Consider the following 19,472-nt stretch of genomic DNA (forward strand, 5'->3'; position numbering starts at 1 on the left):
TGCCTTTGCCAAAAAGATCAGACCTCTTGGCAGAGGAGAGCACGCATAGCTACATTCGCTTATGCTTTTGATTAAGCAATCCTCCACTTATTGGAATGGGATTGACGAAAATGTGAGCATCTGACTGGAAATGTGAGCAGGCCTGTGGAAATGTCACCATCTGGTGTCCATACACACAAAAATCAAAGAGATACATTTTATTTAATATAATCAATTTATTTAAAGTGTAATTTCTTTCTCCAATACACTTGAAGGTGGGAAACACAATTGCAAAACATGATTGACATTTAATTTCCAAAGGGTATAAATATCATGGCAATATTTAGCTCACGAGATGTCAAATCTCATCGCAGGAACACACTCGTTAAAGTTGACAAATAATTTCTCAACTTTTACTTTTAACACCAAATTGTCTTAAGCAAAATCGAAATGATCTCTTGACAGGTTTGTGTCTCCGTTTAGTACAGATCCACAACCCAGGAAATACATTCACACTTTGAGTGTCAAAACACAAATCGCATCAGTGCAACAGTTTCCATGATTTCGCAGGAAAAGCGTATAATTCTTTCACAAACGCCTTTTATCCTCTGGATCTTCTACACTGCATAGCATTGGTTGGCAATCAGCAGGCAACAGCCGACTCAAAGAGATCATCTTTCGTCTCAAAATAAAGAAATTGTCCTGAGCGTTGGCTGTAGTGTTCTGTTTTGCTTTACAATCATCTTCTTACCCCATTTTTCTAAATCACCCAACATATCTGTGACAATGCTATCAACATTAAAACTAATACGTCGGGAGATAGACTTGATTGCCATCTGATATTTTGTTGTTTAAACTGATACACTCTAAAACTGTATTGGCATCTGTTGAGAAGACATTGTGTCACAAATATTACTCAGCAACAAATTCATTTACTCCCTGCACCAGCTGCAGCACCTTTTCAGACTGGTAAAAGAGTCAGCCTCCATCTTATCTGTTGTCCTCGATGACGATGGTTCTCCTTGGGTAGGTGTCTACTTCCACGAAGATGTAGCGAAACTCTAACTTCCCAGTTTCAGGGTTCTGTCAAAAGAGGACAAAAGCACGTTCAACTTTCTTTCACAACTTAAACAGCCTCTATGCAGATTAGCCAAATCTTAAAGATGAAAATTGAGTTAAGATCAATCAACCAGATTATTGACACATGAAAGAAAGACAAAATAGTACATGAATAGTATGTCTAACCTCTTTGGATTCCGTGTGCACCGTTCCCTGACGGCCTGGTTCGTCCCCTTCAATGTAGAACTTCAGCCTCATGTGCTTTAGTCCATCCTTCATATACTCTACATGACTGAAGAAAATATGCTAGTTATCACACTTACAAAAGTCAGTCTGTTTTAATGAGGTCATTTTGTATTCCTAGTGTCTGAAGAAAGACCATCTTGGTAAAAAGTGAATTCTCACCTGACTTGCTGTCTTCTACCACGACGGGACGTCTCACCAAAGCACTTGATTGGCTCCCCAAACACTCCAATCACCTTTGGTTTAACAAGATGATAGAAAAGAGCAATCAGCTTTACACCATATAGCTTTAACCTACCCTGTGTTTTCAGATCAGTGCAGATGCAGGAAAGGAGACAAGACTAATGACATATTGACGGTTCATGTCTAACTCAGTGCTCTTGTATTCCAAGACACATTCCTGTGAAAGGCCAATACATAAATCAATTGAACTGAAATGCAGACCAAGACTAGATGGTTTTGTTGATGTTATGTTTCTGCGCTTGTTCTAATCTCACCTCTGGGTGCAACCTGGCTTTGTTGAAGGCTTTGCTGTAGACCTTGCTGGGGCTGGAGGAGGAAAACAGCTCCTGGAACACCACATACAACAACCCACCTGGGAACAAAACACACAGGTGTCAACAGGTGGGAGCAATACTGCCTTTCCATCAGATTACATCAACTAATGTTTCAATATCATATTGTAGACGTTGTGGAATCACCAGTTACTCCAAGTCCGATGAGCACAACTATGAGATAGGTGAAGTCTTTGCCAGCTTCTTTGACTGTTGAGAGGACAATAACTGTGACTTAGTATACCCTTCTAGTTCTAAACTCTGATAACTGGAGCAAAGGATGGGCCAATGTCAACACTTCCAATAGTTTGGGCTCTTCCATTCTTATTTTGCAACAAGTGTGATCATCGCCAAAAACAAATCCACCGATTCTGTCCAGTTACTGGCTGATTGTTTGACAATTACATTCCTGTGTTTGACAGACTTACCTTTTTGTGCAGTAGAAGGTCCTCGCTTAGGTACTGACACCTGTCCACCATCCTTTTCTTCTTTACTTCTCAACCTTGTGTCGAGAGAAATGCTTCGATTCTGTGTACAAAATATACCGCTCACAATAGCTGAGCGATCTGCGGTCCTGTAGAAAATATATCTGGATGGTGCTGTAGTCGGTTTCTGAAGGTGCACAATGTTTTGCATGCGTTTCCATATTCGATCAACGCATTGCGTTGATAGTGATTGATGTTGCTGCAAATTACGCTGCACAACTTTCAGTATGAAAGAATACACCATGTTGTCCTCTATTCACGTTGACTTGCTAGCCACCTCAGCTGTCAAAACGCACTCGGTGTCTGGCCTCTACTTCGCAAACTTTCCCAGTATTAATTAACTGTTACTAAAGTCAAACCATTATACGATAAATATGACCTCATAGGAACAAAATTCAATCTACATTTCGATAAATACTTGCAGGTCTGTCAGCGTTAAATTTGGAAGCTTACTGTTGAACCTTGGGCGCACGTATGTGTCGTCCTCGCAGTACCCGCGCAAAGAACTGTGGGAGAGGGAGTTTTCTTGGTAGAATGGTCGTCACTAGATACCACAGCCACAAAGTCATTATTATGGCTAAACCCCGTCTATTTCTACAATTTATCTTCTTATAATATTATTTTAAACCTAACCTTAACCACACTGCTAAACTGTGTCTAATACTAACCTTTAAGTAAGACCAAAAAGCACTTTTTTGTGTGCATGACTTTTTACGATTTTAACTAGTTACCACAAGCACAAGGAATCCTGGCTGATATAATGTCCCTGACAAGTCCCAGTGAATTATATCAAAGAGAATGCTGTGCTGGATGAAATAGACATCACAGCAATATCACAGAGAGTTTTTGAAACATGTATATATTAAAACATGTTTATTCTCTTTGATAATATGGGCACTTATTCTAGACTAGGGGAATGGCGCCAACAGTGGCGGTCAGTGCCGTTTTAAGATGAGGGAGTGTGATTATTTATTTTTTCATGAGCACGGATTGATTTCTATTACGCCATATTGGATGACTGTAATTCATATTCCATTCACCCAGTTCAATGTAACAGCGATAGGTTTAGGCTACTACATGATACTCAAATTTTCCCTTTACCCATCATGAGGTTGCTACAACCTAGCCTATGAATGAAAGTTTACAACGTAGATGCAGACAGGTCAAGAGAAAATTTGGTGGACAGACAGTGACACATTCAATACACTCATGCCTGCATTTAGCTGATCTTGGGTGTAATCATTAGTCCAACAGTTGCAAAAAAGAGTTTCTATTGGACGAATTCAGGTATGTTTATGCACATTTCTTTTCCGTTGCTTCCATTTAAGAAACTTTTCAACAGAATCGGTGGAATGAATACACCCTTGATCACACGTAAACACAGTTAACTTTCATAGCAGCCACGCTGTATTCCTTCTTGCATCATTTACATTTACATTTAAGTCATTTAGCAGACGCTCTTATCCAGAGCGACTCAATGCACTCTCTTCCTCTCACCTTTTCCCTTCGCTTGTGGATTACAATGCACAACACATCAGCTGTATGTGACCAGGCAAAAAAAACTTTCCAAGCCAAACCATATCATAACCGTTACACACAGCCTACATCGTTGTCACCATATTAGCTTAAGTAACGTCATGGTCAACATAGCTAATAGAACTAACGTGTTAGTAAACCAGCTTCAATCATGCAGTAACGTTAGTGTACAGTCAGTAAGCAGTTTAGCACTTACACCGGCGGGCCCCGATGGCAATAAATTAGTAAAACCAAAAGCTTATCTTGACTTGGAAGAGATCCAGTGTTGTGCTGGATAGTTATAGCCAGCTAGCTAACGTAGCATCCCTCTGTTTGAGCAGGGTGTTTGAGTAAGCTAAACTAGCTTACTCAAAGTAAGTTGAGCAGGGTGTTTGAGTAAGTGAAACTGAAAGTTTAAAAAAAATAGAAAAACTCTCTCTTGCCTCTTGCTTCTCTTTCATTTTGACTATTGTCTTTCTCTCTCTTTGAGTCAACTACTCAGCACATTTTATGCACTGCAGTGCTAGCTAGCTGTAGCATATGCTTTCAGTACTAAATTCATTGGGTGGACAACAGGTCAGTTCATGCTGCAAGAGCTCTGATAGGTTGGAGGACATCCTCCGGAAGTTGTCATAATTACTGTGTAAGTTTATGGACGGGAGTGAGAACCATGAGCCTCATAGGTTTTGTATTGAAGTCAAAGTACCCAGAGGAGGACGGAAGCTAGCTGTCCTCTGGCTACACCATGGTGTTCTCCTACAGAGTGCTGTTGAGGCTACTGTAGAACTTCATTGCAAAACAGTGTGTTTTAATCAATTAATTGGTGACGTGAATACATTTAGTGTAGTTTTATCTAATAAAGAAACTTTTTAAAATGTTTTACAAAAAAATCTAAATAATTCACTGAGGAGGATGGTCCACCCCTTTCTCCTCTGAGGATCCTCCACTGGGTCCCACTTCGGCTACAGCATTACAACAAGATGTCACAAGTGTCAGCTTACGTTGTTCATGGACAGGAACAAATTAATATCACTTTCCAATACAAACTCAGCAAGACACGATAAGATTTAGTATCAGTTTATTGAAAACATTCTGCCCAGCATTTCTTTAATGTGTTACCAAACAAAGTAGAGATCTCAGCAAACAGAGGGGTCTCAGACATATTCTGAAAGACAGGAAATAAAATATTGATGTTAATGCAAAGAAGGCCTAAGGCTATTGGGCAATCAAGGGATTATGTAGTAGCCTAATAATTGAGCCCACTTTTCTTACTGTAGTCTAGTGTGCATAGACAAGCCACAAATACAACCATTACCAATGTTTAGGTTCCTAGTAGGAAATCTGACTGGGAATTCTCAAAACCAATTTCATTACTTCCTGATGAGACCTGTGGCTGCCATAGAAATTACCTATACATCCCAATGTCCCATTTCAGTCCTCAGAAAATATCAACATGGAGACCCTTCCTGTCCAGAGGCTTGGAACACTATACAGTTTATACCCTTGTGACATCACAACATTCTCTGGGGTTTGAAACTTCGTCCAGGGGAAAGAACCTGAGCCCTAATAGAGTGTAGGAAACATAACAGCGACACAGTGGGTTCCCAGATGGGATTTCAGTACCAAAATGGCGTCCTCACGTGTTTGATGTAAAATACAAATAAAAAAAAAAGTTTAAAAGAACAGGTTCAGGTTCAGTCCATGAACAATGTACATTTAAGGTATTTATGTATCTTTTAAAGTTTCAGTCCAGTATCCGAAAGTATCAGTACGTGTCTCTGGCTTTACAATCTCAGCCATTTGATGAACACCAACAGGGCATTGCACCGCTGTCATCAAAACAAGACAACGCATACTCACAACAACAAAAAATACATTTTTTTTCTTCTTATCACAACACTCTAAATTGTTTTTGTCGCTCAATGCAACAGTTCTCATGAGGGAGATTAATGTTACTTCCATAAATTGTCAAACTTGGCAAGATGCAGAAGAATGGTTCATCTTTCTGAAGTACCTGTAGAGACAAGAAAACACTATTATCCTACTCTGTCCACAGTTACTGCAACTCTATTCTCTCTCACGTGTTTGAGACAGCTTCAATTGGATATGTTTTTTTTAAGAACTAATAAGAATGTTAATCTGGAAAAAATATATATAACTAAATGTTATTACAGTTTGATGTGATTTAACTTTACCTCTCTGTCGCCATCCTGAAGTTTCATTAGAACAGTTTACTGTGTGAATGAAATTAGACCCTACAGCAATAACACCTTCCAACATAAAGTAGGCTTATCTTTTTAAAAGTTGCCTACAGGGTTAAGATATGTACTTTTATTTTGCTGTCTGTGTGTGTGTGTGTGTGTGTGTGTGTGTCACGATCGTCTTGAGGATAATGAGTGGACCAAGGCGCAGCGTGTGAAAAATACATTCTCTTTTATTTAGAGAAGAGAGAAACACGAAACGAACACTTATAACAAAACGAAACAAAACAACCGTGAAGCTACAAACGTAAGTGCAATACAAAAGCTACAAACGTTCTACATAGACAATTACCCAAAAACGCATAATGCCTATGGCTGCCTTAAATATGGCTCCCAATCAGAGACAAATGAAAGACAGCTGTCTCTGATTGAGAACCACTCAGGCAACCATAGACATACCTAGACACATTTACTAAACACAACCCCATAAACTAAACCCAACACCCCCTTTACCATATAACCACCCAAGACAAGACAAAAACACAAACATTCCCCATGTCACACCCTGACCTAACTAAAATAATAAAGAAAACAAAGAATACTAAGGCCAGGGCGTGACAGTGTGTGTGTGTGTGTGTGTGTGTGTGTGTGTGTGTGTGTGTGTGTGTGTGTGTGTGTGTGTGTGTGTGTGTGTGTGTGTGTTTACATAGCATTTGATTTTCATTCTCTTAAATTTAAATTACAGTAATACAATAACAGCACAACAAACTGTGTCAAAATGAAGTGACCACAAAACATAAACTGAACATGTGAAAACACACAAAGTGCATTACTGAAAGAACAAACACTAACATAAACATCAGCAAGCGGAAAACTGAGCAAGCATGTGAAATTAAAGTAAAGATTGATTTATTGTTGGGATACTGAAGGTGTCAGCATAGTTGCAACGATGTAGTGTAGACAATGACATCATCTGTGTCATTGTCAACACTGTAACAACTTCCCGATAATGTTTAAGTGAGAGTGGACTGGAAATACAATGTACGATAGAGTGGAGATCAAAATATTTAGATTTAGTATAGTCTTGGTGTTCGCTAAATGGTGTCCATTTGTGAGAGTGTGTGTGTTGGGGCACATGTGTGTGTTGGGGCACATGTGTGTGTTGGAGCACATGTGTGTGTTGGGGCACATGTGTGTGTTGGAGCACATGTGTGTGTTGGGGCACATGTGTGTGTGCATGTGCGTGTGAGTTTGCAACTATTTGTATTTATATTTTGCAAATGTTACTCGCAACCAAATTCATTTCCTTTCATTTCGTTTTATAAAGAATCACATGACTTGATTGGACTTGAATGATAAGGACTTGGAAAACACATTGTCGAAAATGATTAGATAAAACCTTAAAAGAAAAACGATTAAGCTTTATTGTTTATTTTCTTACAAAGCTTTGAAAACGCTCCTCTTTTCAAATACTCCCAGTAGAAAAGTCTGAGTACAATGATGACAGGCTACTAAAAGACAGTGTGACAAATGAACTGAAATGAAATCGTTTTTTTGTCAAATAATAAACTACATTTTTTAAATAATTTAATATTCTCGAGAGGAATCAAAATTTGAAAATTAAAATGTCAAAGGTTAGTTTTGCATTGGCATTTATTTGAAATGTAATTTAGTTTAATTAGCATGCAATCAATTAACACTAGCAATACTACTTTTATGAATGGATGTCCTTTGTTTATGTTATAGTGAACTTATTTATAATTGCATGAATTGTATTAGTGGTTGACTTAACTTTCAATCTAGATGTTAAATTGTTTTTTGATTTTGATTTGGCGTATTCAAAAAAGGCTATAGAACACTGGGGTTAGTTCCCAAGTGATCAACTAGTTATTACCAGTCAATTGTATTATTACGATTAACTTAGCACTAAAAATGTCTCGGTGATATGTGATATGACAACCTTAACTAGGCATTATGACGTAACGTTCACTTAAAGTATTACCCGACTAAAGACATCCAATAATATGCTTTCAAATTAAGGTAACTTGAGAGAAAAAGAAAAAACAATCCACACACTGCTCTTGATAGTATCACTGCTCTTTATTAAGGTTTACGTATCAGCCTCAAGGCCTTCGTGAGTGTTTTTAATTTGCACTCTTATGTAGACATTGCTCCTATATAAGGGTGCAAATAAAAAACACTCACAAAAGCTCTGACGAAGGCCTTGTGGCCGATACGTAACGCTTAATAAAGAGTAGTGATACTAGCAAAAGCAGTGTGTGGGTTTCTTCTTTTTTTCTCTCATGTTATTGTTACCATGCACCTGCAACAAAGATAGCTCCGATGTGCAAGTGCCTTTTTTGAACGTTAAGCTAAAACTGAAGACAACAGTAGACATAGATGCTGGAAAAAGCCATGTTCAGTATTTGATTCATTCAACAAGTCAAGAAAACAGGAGAATACAGTGTAAGTGTGACTTCGGGAAATGGTTGTCAATGTCTGAAAACATTACAGTTGACTAACTTGTTTAGAATTAAAACTATGATTTTAGTATTGGTGTATGTACTTGGAAAGTACTATATATAGGCTTAATCAAAAGTCTGTTAATAAAATATCCTTATAATACAGGTCAAAGGGTAGAAACATCCTTAATGTCCACAGGTTCAACGGAAGATGACTGGAAAAGTTTCACACAAAAATTTCACACAAAAAAACGCACCACAAACCAAGATGGCGGCAAGCAGAGGGACCATCTTGATGATGATAATGAATCATACAAAAAACAAACTATATCCAGAACAACTTCACGAAAAATGTAACAATCAAAGCTACATCAAACTACAATGACTGAGAAACTGACTGACATGGTGAAGCTATGAACTACACAGCAACAACATACAGTATGTTTTGTTGTTGTAGAAGTGAGAGAGAGGGGGGGGCTTACCTTGAGATTGTCTTAGACCCTAGTCGTGTTGTATTCTGATTCCTGTTTGCTCAAAGAGCCAATGAGGCAGAACCTGAAATGTCACCGCTCTGTTGTTTAATATCAAATGTTTGCATAGAGATTATCATATATAAAATGCATATATTTGCTACAAAAAAAATTTGCAGAACATTTCAACAGAGTTTTGAGCTCTGGAAGTCTTGCATGCATAGAAATATCTGTGCTGTGAATTATACTGTAGTTAAACCAAGACGTATACAGGTATACAGGTTGAATAGAGTAGAGCACACAAGGTGCATGCACAACAAAGGTACTGGAACTTGGAAGTTATTTTGGAGGTACAAGAAGTGTTCCTCCATTTATTCTTGGTAACATGTAATGCATCAAGCCATCACGATGCAGATACATGTACATTAAAATATTATTTTAAATCATTTATAGAAAACAGGTTCATGCCAAAGTGAACTGCACCAAAAAAAATTACATTATCACAGTTAAAAACATAATTCACTTTGTTAATGTTAGAAGTTATCTTTTGAGTTTATGAAATAAAGTTATTTGCATTCTAAATGGATGAGTCAATAATCTCTTTATCGGTGCCAGGCACCAATACAAGCCCTTGTGTTGAGAGTCAGAGAAGACAGACAGACTGATCTACATGTCCTCTGTAGAAAAAAGGCAACATGCACTATCGTTGTACATCATAAATCAGTCTTTTAATTCACGACGTAGATCTAAATACTTAGCAAGGACACTGGTCATATTTGTGGGCGTGGTCTGGAGCCACAGGAGCTACACAGATGGAGAAATAAATCAATATAAAGATAGTGAGAAGGGGAAGAAGTGACATAATGGGTGATAAAGAAACAGAGGGGGCAGCTCTCACTACCACAGCATTGCCCTTGTCACGTTCCTGACCTGTTTTCTGTTGTTTTGTATGTGTTTAGTTGGTCAGGGCGTGAGTTGGGGTGGGTATTCTATGTTGTGTGTCTAGTTCGTCTGTTTCTGTGTTCAGCCTAATATGGTTCTCAATCAGAGACAGCTGTCAATCGTTGTCCCTGATTGAGAATCATATAAAGGTGGCTTGTTTTGTGTTGGGGATTGTGGGTGGTTGTTTCCTGTCTCTGTGTTTGTGTTCTGCACCAGATAGGACTGTCTCGGCTTTCACGTTTGTTATTTTGTTATTTGTTAATGTTCATTGTTTATTGTTTAATTAAACATGTTGAACACTAACTGCGCTGCATTTTGGTCCTCTCCTTCATCCCAGGAAGAAAGCCGTTACAGCCCTTTATGAATGATAACAGAGTTGACGGGAAAAAGGAAGATCGAAGCAGAAAAGAAAGCATAACCCCTCCCCTCCAAACAAATAAATGAACAGTAGAATGAAGGAAAGAAGAAAAGTAGAGGAGGAGGATTAAAAAATGTTTAAAAAAGGAAGAAAAATCAATGTCACCCTCCACCATGACATCTTCTATTAGGATGTCTTCATTGATTGACAGATTGAGTTATCATTGATTATCATGGAAATCTATAGATACTGACCGCTGGACTGCCTTCTCGTGACGCGACAGTCGGTGGCTCGTCGTGGGAACCTCTTCCAGGTCGTCGTCGGGGTCACACCCATTGTCGGCCGCTTCCTGCGAGTAGCTGTGCTTCATCACTAGGATGCTGCGCCGGTTCCCCGTGGCAACGCTGGGCAGCAGCGGCCGTACCGACTGCGGTGGAAGGTCCGTGAGGAGGGCCGCGGCCTCGCGTGCGCTCAGGTTCCCGCGGCCCTCCCGCCCACTGAGTGACAGCTGGGACAGGTGGGCGGAACCAGGGTTGGAGGTGGATCCACAATGGTGGTAATGGACGCGGCGCGAGGACGAGCGGTGCAGCGCGTGGTAGTTCTCCAAGTCCTCTGCTAGATCCGCTATATCCGCCGAAGCGGCGGTGGCTTGCGTGGTGCTGCGTAACGTGCAGAGCCCATAATGCTGCGGCTCGAAGACCTCCTGGAACATCGTGGGGTCAAAGTCCTCGCGCCTGAGGATGTACTTCTTCCTGGGTTGTTTGATCTGAACGATGACGGACACGATGAGGAGGATGAGGACGATGCAGCAGGTGACGCCGATGATGGTGGCGTTGGTGTTGTTCAGGTTGTCCAGGATGTTAGCTTTCCTTTTCTCTGTAGGGGGACGGAGGGAGAGGATGAGAGGGAAGGGATGAGGAGAGAGAAAGATAGGGGGAGAGAGAAAGAGAGAGATAGGTGGGAGGGAGACAGAGAGATACAGTGAGAAGACCAAATAGTAGAGGTCAAGAGACATGTTAATGTTTCTGTTTTAGAGGTCAAGAGACATGTTAATGTTTCTGTTTTAGAGGTCAAGAGACATGTTAATGTTTCTGTTTTAGAGGTCAAGAGACATGTTAATGTTTCTGTTTTAGAGTTAATGTTTCTAATTTAGAGGTCAAGAGACATGTTAATGTTTCTGTTTTAGAGGTCAAGAGACATGTTAATGTTTCTGTTTTAGAGGTCAAGAGACATGTTAATGTTTCTGTTTTAGAGGTCAAGAGACATGTTAACTTCTTATGGCTGCAAGGGGCAGTATTGAGTAGCCAGTTAAATCGTGCCCATTTCAAACGGCCTCGTACTCAATTCTTGCTCGTACAATATGCATATTATTATTACTATTGGATAGAAAACACTCTCTAGTTTCTAAAACCGTTTGAATTATTTCTCTGAGTGAAACAGAACTCATTCTGCAGCACATTTCCTGACCAGGAAGTGGAATGTCAGAAATCGATGCTCTGTTCAACTTCCTGCCTATACATGGGCATGATACGTAAGAGTCTACGTACACTTCATACACCTTCCCCTGGTTGTCAAGAGGCGGTGAGAGAAGAAATTTCGTGTTTATCTTGGTCTGAGGTGGAATTAAAGCTCTTTGTATGACGTGACCGTCCATTTCCTGTTTCTGGAGCGCGCGAAAGGGGACATGGATTTGCCTTCTGTTTAGCTGTCGTTATGGACGACTAACATCTCCGGTTTAGATTTTATTTGATACATGTGACCATATCATCGTAAAGTATGTTTTTTCAATATAGTTTAATCAGATTATTGACATTTTTTCGGGAGTTTTGCCGTGTTCCGTTCTCTGACTTTGTTGACGTTGGAGAGATCCGTGCCACTTGGCAAGTGCCCATGCTAAATCAAGAGGGAAATTTGCCGTTCCAGATCCAAACAACGACTGTTCTGGACAAAGGACACCTTGTCCAACATTCTGACGGAAGATCACCAAAAGTAAGAAACATTTTATGATGCTATTTCTAATATCTGTCGTGCATGTGAACTGGTCGTCGGCGCCCAAGTGTTTCTGGCTATTGTGGCTACGCTAATATAACGCTATATTGTGTTTTCGCTGTAAAACACTTGATAAATCGGAAATATTGTCTGGAATCACAAGATGCCTGTCTTTCAATTGCTGTACACTATGTATTTTTGTCTGCTTTCGGTGCAATTTCTGACTGTAGCTGCAATGTAAACTATGATTTATACCTGAAATATGCACATTTTTCTAACAAAACATATGCTATACAATAAATATGTTATCAGACTGTCATCTGATGAAGTTGTTTCTTGGTTAGTGGCTATTTATATCTTTATTTGGTCGAATTTGTGATAGCTACTGATGGAGTAAAAAACTGATGGAGTAAAAATAGTGGTGTCTTTTGCTAACGTGGTTAGCTAATAGATTTACATATTGTGTCTTCCCTGTAAAACATTTTAAAAATCGGACATGTTGGCTTGATTCACAAGATGTGTACCTTTCATCTGGTGTCTTGGACTTGTTAATGTGTGAAAGTTAAATATTTAAAAAAAATATCTTTTGAATTTCGCGCCCTGCACTTTGAGCTGGCTGTTGTCATAAGTGTACCGACGTCGGGCTTGCACGCCAAACAGGTTAATGTTTCTAATTTAGAGGTCAGGAGACATGTTAATGTTTATGTTTTAGAGGTCAAGAGACATGTTAATGTTTCTGTTTTAGAGGTCAAGAGACATGTTAATGTTTCTAATTTAGAGGTCAGGAGACATGTTAATGTTTCTGTTTTAGAGTTAATGTTTCTAATTTAGAGGTCAGGAGACATGTTAATGTTTCTAATTTAGAGGTCTAGAGAGTGTGTCCTTTGCTTTCATCTCCTCTTTGTAGATGCAGCCAAGTGGTAAAACACACTGCAGTTCTAAAATGATTCCACTGTGTGGCACTGTCCCTTTAAGAAATGACCAACTTACACCCACACAAGTCACGAAAACAGCACCAAAGTTTCCTGCATAATTGCACGCACGCACACGCACACGCACGCGCACGCGCACGCACACGCACACGCACACACACACACACACACACACACACACACACACACACACACACACACACACACATCCCAGCAGACAGCTAGATCACAGTTAACAAGCAAATATGATTCCCAACACACAGAGGAAATAAACTACATGATAAAGATGTTATTGATGAGCAGCAGCAGGGTTAGACAGAGCAACAAACACCAGGGTTAGACAGAGGAACAAACACCAGGGTTAGACAGAGGAACAAACACCAGGGTTAGACAGAGGAACAAACACCAGGGTTAGACAGAGGAACAAACACCAGGGTTAGACAGAGGAACAAACACCAGGGATAGACAGAGCAACAAACACCAGAGTTAGACAGAGGAACAAACACCAGGGTTAGACAGAGCAACAAACACCAGGGATACACAGAGCAACAAACACCAGGGTTAGACAGAGCAACAAACACCAGGGTTAGACAGAGGAACAAACACCAGGGATACACAGAGCAACAAACACCAGGGTTAGACAGAGCAACAAACACCAGGGATACACAGAGCAACAAACACCAGGGATACACAGAGCAACAAACACCAGGGTTAGACAGAGGAACAAACATGCAGTGAATGGAGAGGTTTGGCGGCTGCCTGGGTTCAAACTCTGGTCACCAGCATGGTTAGTGTGTAGCCCACAGAGCTGAAAGGAGCTTGGAGGAACAGTTCACCCAGCCTTAGATATAGCATGTGTCCTACCAACCCACTAGAACCAGTGCTAACCTCTTCCCTGTAGGAGTCTGTCAGGAGGAACACTGTATCAACTGATGTGGAGCTCAGACATAAAGAGCTAAGGATCATTGTATGGATCTAATTGGACAGCTGTAAGAACAGAGGGAGTCAGGAGAGATCAGGAGAGGGCGTTGAAAGGGAACCTAGTTCAGGAAATAAAATAAACGTACAATAGCCCCTGATCAACCCTGAGGACCAACAGGATAGAAGGGAAGGGGTTGTATGAATCATGGTGTAGATCTAAAAGGAGAAACAGAGAGAGTGTGGAGAACACTGAGGTAACAGAGAAGCACTGAAGATCAGGAAAAAGCTGAGAGGGACAGAGTTCAGGAAATAAAATAATAAGCAATGTAATATTTATAGACTTGGTCTTCATTGAGGATAGATTGGCAGTGGGTCATGACATGGGATCAGTGGAACATGATACATTGTTAAGGAAGTGTGCACCAGAATCAGGTATGGATTGAGAGGGAGAGAGGGAGAGAGGGAGAGAGGGAGAGAGGTGGAGAGGGAGAGAGGGAGAGAGGGAGAGAGGCGGAGAAGGAGAGAGGGAGAGAGGGAGAGAGGGAGAGAGGCGGAGAGGGAGAGAGGGAGAGAGGGAGAGAGGCGGAGAAGGAGAGAGGGAGAGGGAGAGAGGGAGAGAGGCGGAGAAGGAGAGAGGGAGAGAGGGAAAGAGGGAGAGAGGGAGAGAGGCGGAGAGGGAGAGAGGGAGAGAGGGAGAGAGGGAGAGAGGGAGAGAGGCGGAGAAGGAGAGAGGGAGAGAGGGAGAGAGGCGGAGAGGGAGAGAGGGAGAGAGGGAGAGAGGGAGAGAGGCGGAGAAGGAGAGAGGGAGAGAGGGAGAGAGGCGGAGAAGGAGAGAGGGAGAGAGGGAGAGAGGCGGAGAAGGAGAGAGGGAGAGAGGGAGAGAGGGAGAGAGGCAGAGAAGGAGAGAGGGAGAGAGGGAGAGAGGGAGAGAGGCGGAGAAGGGGAGAGAGGGAGAGAGGGAGAGATCAATGCACAGGGAATTGTGCTGAATGCTTCTGGGTAAAATACATACATTGAAATACTGAGCATCATGTGGGATAGAATTCTATTAGCAGAGTGTGAAGGAAACACTGTGGGAAGTGCATGGATTGAGGGGAACATAGATTGGATACAGGGAGGGGATACACGGTGGATTGGTTTGGATTGACGGGAATTAATGTGTTAAAATCAAGAGAGAGGGGAGAGGGAGAGAGTGAGCTGGGAGAGGGAGAGAGTGAGCTGGGAGAGGGAGAGAGTGAGCTGGGAGAGGGAGAGAGTGAGCTGGGAGAGGGAGAGAGTGAGCTGGAAGTGGAAGAGAGTGAGCTGGGAGAGGGAGAGAATGAGCTGGGAGAGGGTGAGAGTGAGCTGGGAGAGGGAGAGAGTGAGCTGGGAGAGGGAGAGAGTGGTAGAGCCGATTTTGGACAAATCAGTCAAGACACCAACCATAATGAAGGGTTAAACACAGGTTTTGAATCAGCTCCTGAATTGTTTTGAATATAGCTATGATCCCCCTTATCTTCATGTAATGACGTAAAAAATAAATACAAAATAATAATAATATTGAGCCTGGGTTTGACCTCTCACCTTTGCAGTGGTTCTCGTCCCAGGGGTAGACACAGTTCTGAATACCGTTACACACCAGGGTGTTGTTGATACACATGTTACTGTGACAGAAGAAGGCATCTGGCTCGCATGGAGCTGAAACGACAGGAGAGAGAGCAACATTAGACAGAGATATACATCATGTACTCATAGGAATTAGCTGCTTGCAATGCTCAACAACTGTAGTGGGGAAAGGGGATACCTAGTCAGTTGAAACAGAGAGGTGCGGGGGGGCTGCCTAAATTGAGATCAACGTCTTCGGTGCCAGGGGAACAGCTCGGGGATTCGATCCAGCAACCTTCCGGGTCCTGGCCCAACGCTCTAACCACTAGGCTACCTGCTGGGTACTGGCCCAACGCTCTAACCACTAGGCTACCTGCTGGGTACTGGCCCAACGCTCTAACCACTAGGCTACCTGCTGGTTACTGGCCCAACGTTCTAACCACTAGGCTACCTGCCGCCCAACGCTCTAACCACTAGGCTACCTGCTGGGTACTGGCCCAACGCTCTAACCACTAGGCTACCTGGCACCCAACGCTCTAACCACTAGGCTACCTGCTGGTTACTGGCCCAATGTTCTAACCACTAGGCTACCTGCCGCCCAACGCTCTAACCACTAGGCTACCTGCTGGTTACTGGCCCAACGCTCTAACCACTAGGCTACCTGCTGGTTACTGGCCCAACGCTCTAACCACTAGGCTACCTGCCGCCCAACGCTCTAACCACTAGGCTACCTGGCACCCAACGCTCTAACCACTAGGCTACCTGCTGGTTACTGGCCCAACGTTCTAACCACTAGGCTACCTGCCGCCCAACGCTCTAACCACTAGGCTACCTGCCACCCAACGCTCTAACCACTAGGCTACCTGCCACCCAACGCTCTAACCACTAGGCTACCTGCCACCCAACGCTCTAACCACTAGGCTACCTGCCACCCAACACTCTAACCACTAGGCTACCTGCCACCCAACGCTCTAACCACTAGGCTACCTGCCACCCAACACTCTAACCACTAGGCTACCTGCCACCCAACACTCTAACCACTAGGCTACCTGCCACCCAACACTCTAACCACTAGGCTACCTGCCACCCAACACTCTAACCACTAGGCTACCTGCCGCCCAACGCTCTAACCACTAGGCTACCTGCCGCCCAACGCTCTAACCACTAGGCTACCTGCCACCCAACGCTCTAACCACTTTGCTACCTGCCACCCAACGCTCTAACCACTAGGCTACCTGCCACCCAACGCTCTAACCACTAGGCTACCTGCCACCCAACGCTCTAACCACTAGGCTACCTGCTGGGTACTGGCCCAACGCTCTAACCACTAGGCTACCTGCCACCCAACGCTCTAACCACTAGGCTACCTGCTGGTTACTGGCCCAACGCTCTAACCACTAGGCTACCTGCTGGTTACTGGCCCAACGCTCTAACCACTAGGCTACCTGCCACCCAACGCTCTAACCACTAGGCTACCTGTCACCCCTTCCATTTTTGTAATCAATTATGTATTAGACGTTTCCCCATAATAATCACAAGTATAAGCTACATTACTCAAATGGTTAAGGATGATTGTGATTTTAATGAAAGGAGTGCATACTATTGCAGACCAAACAGCCTAGTTACCGCGTCTGATCTGACACAAAATCAACCCCAGCAGGAAGCACAAATCAGTCAACAACATGAATCATTATCAGAGACAGACATGAACCTGTATAAATGATTCAGCTCTGAACCATCTGTTCTTCATGAATTTTCATCTTTCCTCCTTTTTCAGAAATCCCCTGAGACAAGGCCGTGCATAGTAATCTCTCTGGGAGTGTACTTCATAAAGCGATCTATATAATTACACAGGCAGGGTAACACCTGGAGAGAATACCTTGATATCCTGGAGATATCACACTAACACATGTAGGCCTGAATCCTTCAGGGCCAGAGTTACTGCATATATACATAACTTAACTTGAATGGGAACACTAATTACCTATGTATAGATGCCAATAGGGAGACACGTGCAAACTTAGAAGAGGTACGTTATGACGGTGTGTTGATACTGGCAGAGAATGGAACGCTGTGCGTGTGTGTTTGTGAGTGCGTACGTGTGTGTATGTACATGTGTGCATATGTGTGTGTGTATGTGTGTTTGTGCGTGTGCGTGTATGTGTGTATCCGTAAGATACAGAGCTGTAGCTGCGATGATTGTTGGCGACTGAGATCATACAAAGTGAGAGATGTGAGGAAACGAGGGAGAGACAGAGAGATGTTAGGAGAGAGAGAGAGAGAGAGATGTGTTAGGAGAGAGAGAGAGAGAGAGAGAGAGAGAGAGAGAGAGAGAGGTGTTAGGAGAGAGAGAGAGAGAGAGGTTTTAGGAGAGAGAGAGAGAGAGAGAGAGAGAGAAAGGGAGAGAGAGGTGTTAGGAGAGAGAGAGAGAGAGAGAGAGATGTGTTAGGAGAGAGAGAGAGAGAGATGTGTTAGGAGAGAGCGAGAGAGAGAGAGGGGATAGAGAGAGAGGTTTTAGGAGAGAGAGAGAGAGGGAGAGAGGGAGAGAGGCGGAGAAGGAGAGAGGGAGAGAGGGAGAGAGGCGGAGAAGGAGAGAGGGAGAGAGGGAGAGAGGGAGAGAGGCGGAGAAGGAGAGAGGGAGAGAGGGAGAGAGGCAGAGAAGGGGAGAGAGGGAGAGAGGGAGAGAGGGAGAGATCGGCATGTACCAGATGCTCAGCAGGCTCTGCTCACACTTACTGGCCTGAGGCCAAACCACACGGCCAACAACATTGGACACTTTATGGAACAAAAAGCCTTCACTATATCATCCTGGAATATCCAAGGCCTGAGGTCATCTGCCTTTGGCCTAAAGAGCAGGAACCCGGACTTCCCCAAAGAAATCGGTAATGCAGACATTGTCATCCTGCAAGAAACATGGTATAGCGGAGACGGACCCACTGGTTGCCCTCTAGGTTACAGAGAGCTGGTAGTCCCATCCACCAAACTACCAGGTGTGAAACAGGGAAGGGACTCAGGGGGAATGCTAATTTGGTATAGAGCAGACCTAACTCACTCCATTAAATTAATCAAAACAGGAACATTTTACATTTGGCTAGAAATTCAAAAGGAAATTATCTTAACAGAGAAAAATGTCCTCCTGTGTGCTACCTATATCCCCCCACTAGAATCCCCATACTTTAATAAAGACAGCTTCTCCATCCTGGAGGGGGAAATCAATCATTTCCAGGCCCAGGGACATGTATTAGTCTGTGGCGACCTAAATGCCAGAACTGGACAAGAACCTGACACCCTCAGCACACAGGGGGACAAACACCTGCCTGCAGGTGACAGCATTCCCTCCCCCATATGCCCCCCTAGGCACAACTATGACAACATAACCAACAAAAACGGGTCACAACTCCTGCAGCTCTGTCGCACGCTGGGTATGTACATAGTCAATGGTAGGCTTCGAGGGGACTCCTATGGTAGGTTCACCTATAGCTCATCTCTTGGCAGTAGCACTGTAGACTACTTTATCACTGACCTCAACCCAGAGTCTCTCAGAGCGTTCACAGTCAGCCCACTGACACCCCTATCAGACCACAGCAAAATCACAGTCTACTTGAACAGAGCAATACTCAATCATGAGGCATCAAAGCCAAAGGAACTGAGTAACATTAAGAAATGCTATAGATGGAAGGAATGCAGTTTGGAAACCTACCAAAAAACAATTAGGCAACAGCAAATTCAATCCCTTTTAGACAACTTCCTGGGTAAAATGTTCCACTGCAATAGTGAA

General features: G+C 42.8%; 2 protein-coding genes across 3 annotated transcripts; both read right to left on the bottom strand.

The window, feature by feature from the left end:
- Nucleotides 1–202: 202 nt before the first annotated feature.
- Nucleotides 203–2,803, bottom strand: LOC120036195 (mitochondrial import inner membrane translocase subunit Tim21-like). Of its 2 annotated transcripts, XM_038982672.1 has the most exons (6): nt 2,264–2,803; nt 1,983–2,045; nt 1,779–1,876; nt 1,444–1,517; nt 1,225–1,330; nt 203–1,062 (listed from the first exon to the last, which is right to left on the bottom strand). In XM_038982672.1, the coding sequence occupies exons 1-6, from the start codon at nt 2,562–2,564 to the stop codon at nt 970–972; spliced, it is 735 nt and encodes a 244-aa protein (XP_038838600.1). In that variant the 5' UTR covers nt 2,565–2,803; the 3' UTR covers nt 203–969. The 2 variants fall into 2 exon arrangements, with proteins under 2 accessions (XP_038838600.1, XP_038838601.1); XM_038982673.1 differs by lacking the exon at nt 1,983–2,045.
- A 6,189-nt stretch (nt 2,804–8,992) lies between these two features.
- On the bottom strand, nt 8,993–17,186 carry LOC120036194 (neuropilin and tolloid-like protein 1). Its single transcript, XM_038982671.1, has 4 exons — nt 17,171–17,186; nt 15,674–15,787; nt 10,523–11,144; nt 8,993–9,053 (listed from the first exon to the last, which is right to left on the bottom strand). The coding sequence occupies exons 1-4, from the start codon at nt 17,184–17,186 to the stop codon at nt 8,993–8,995; spliced, it is 813 nt and encodes a 270-aa protein (XP_038838599.1).
- Nucleotides 17,187–19,472: the final 2,286 nt, after the last annotated feature.

The sequence above is a fragment of the Salvelinus namaycush genome, unplaced genomic scaffold, assembly GCF_016432855.1.
Source record: "Salvelinus namaycush isolate Seneca unplaced genomic scaffold, SaNama_1.0 Scaffold1239, whole genome shotgun sequence".
NCBI lineage: Eukaryota > Metazoa > Chordata > Actinopteri > Salmoniformes > Salmonidae > Salvelinus > Salvelinus namaycush.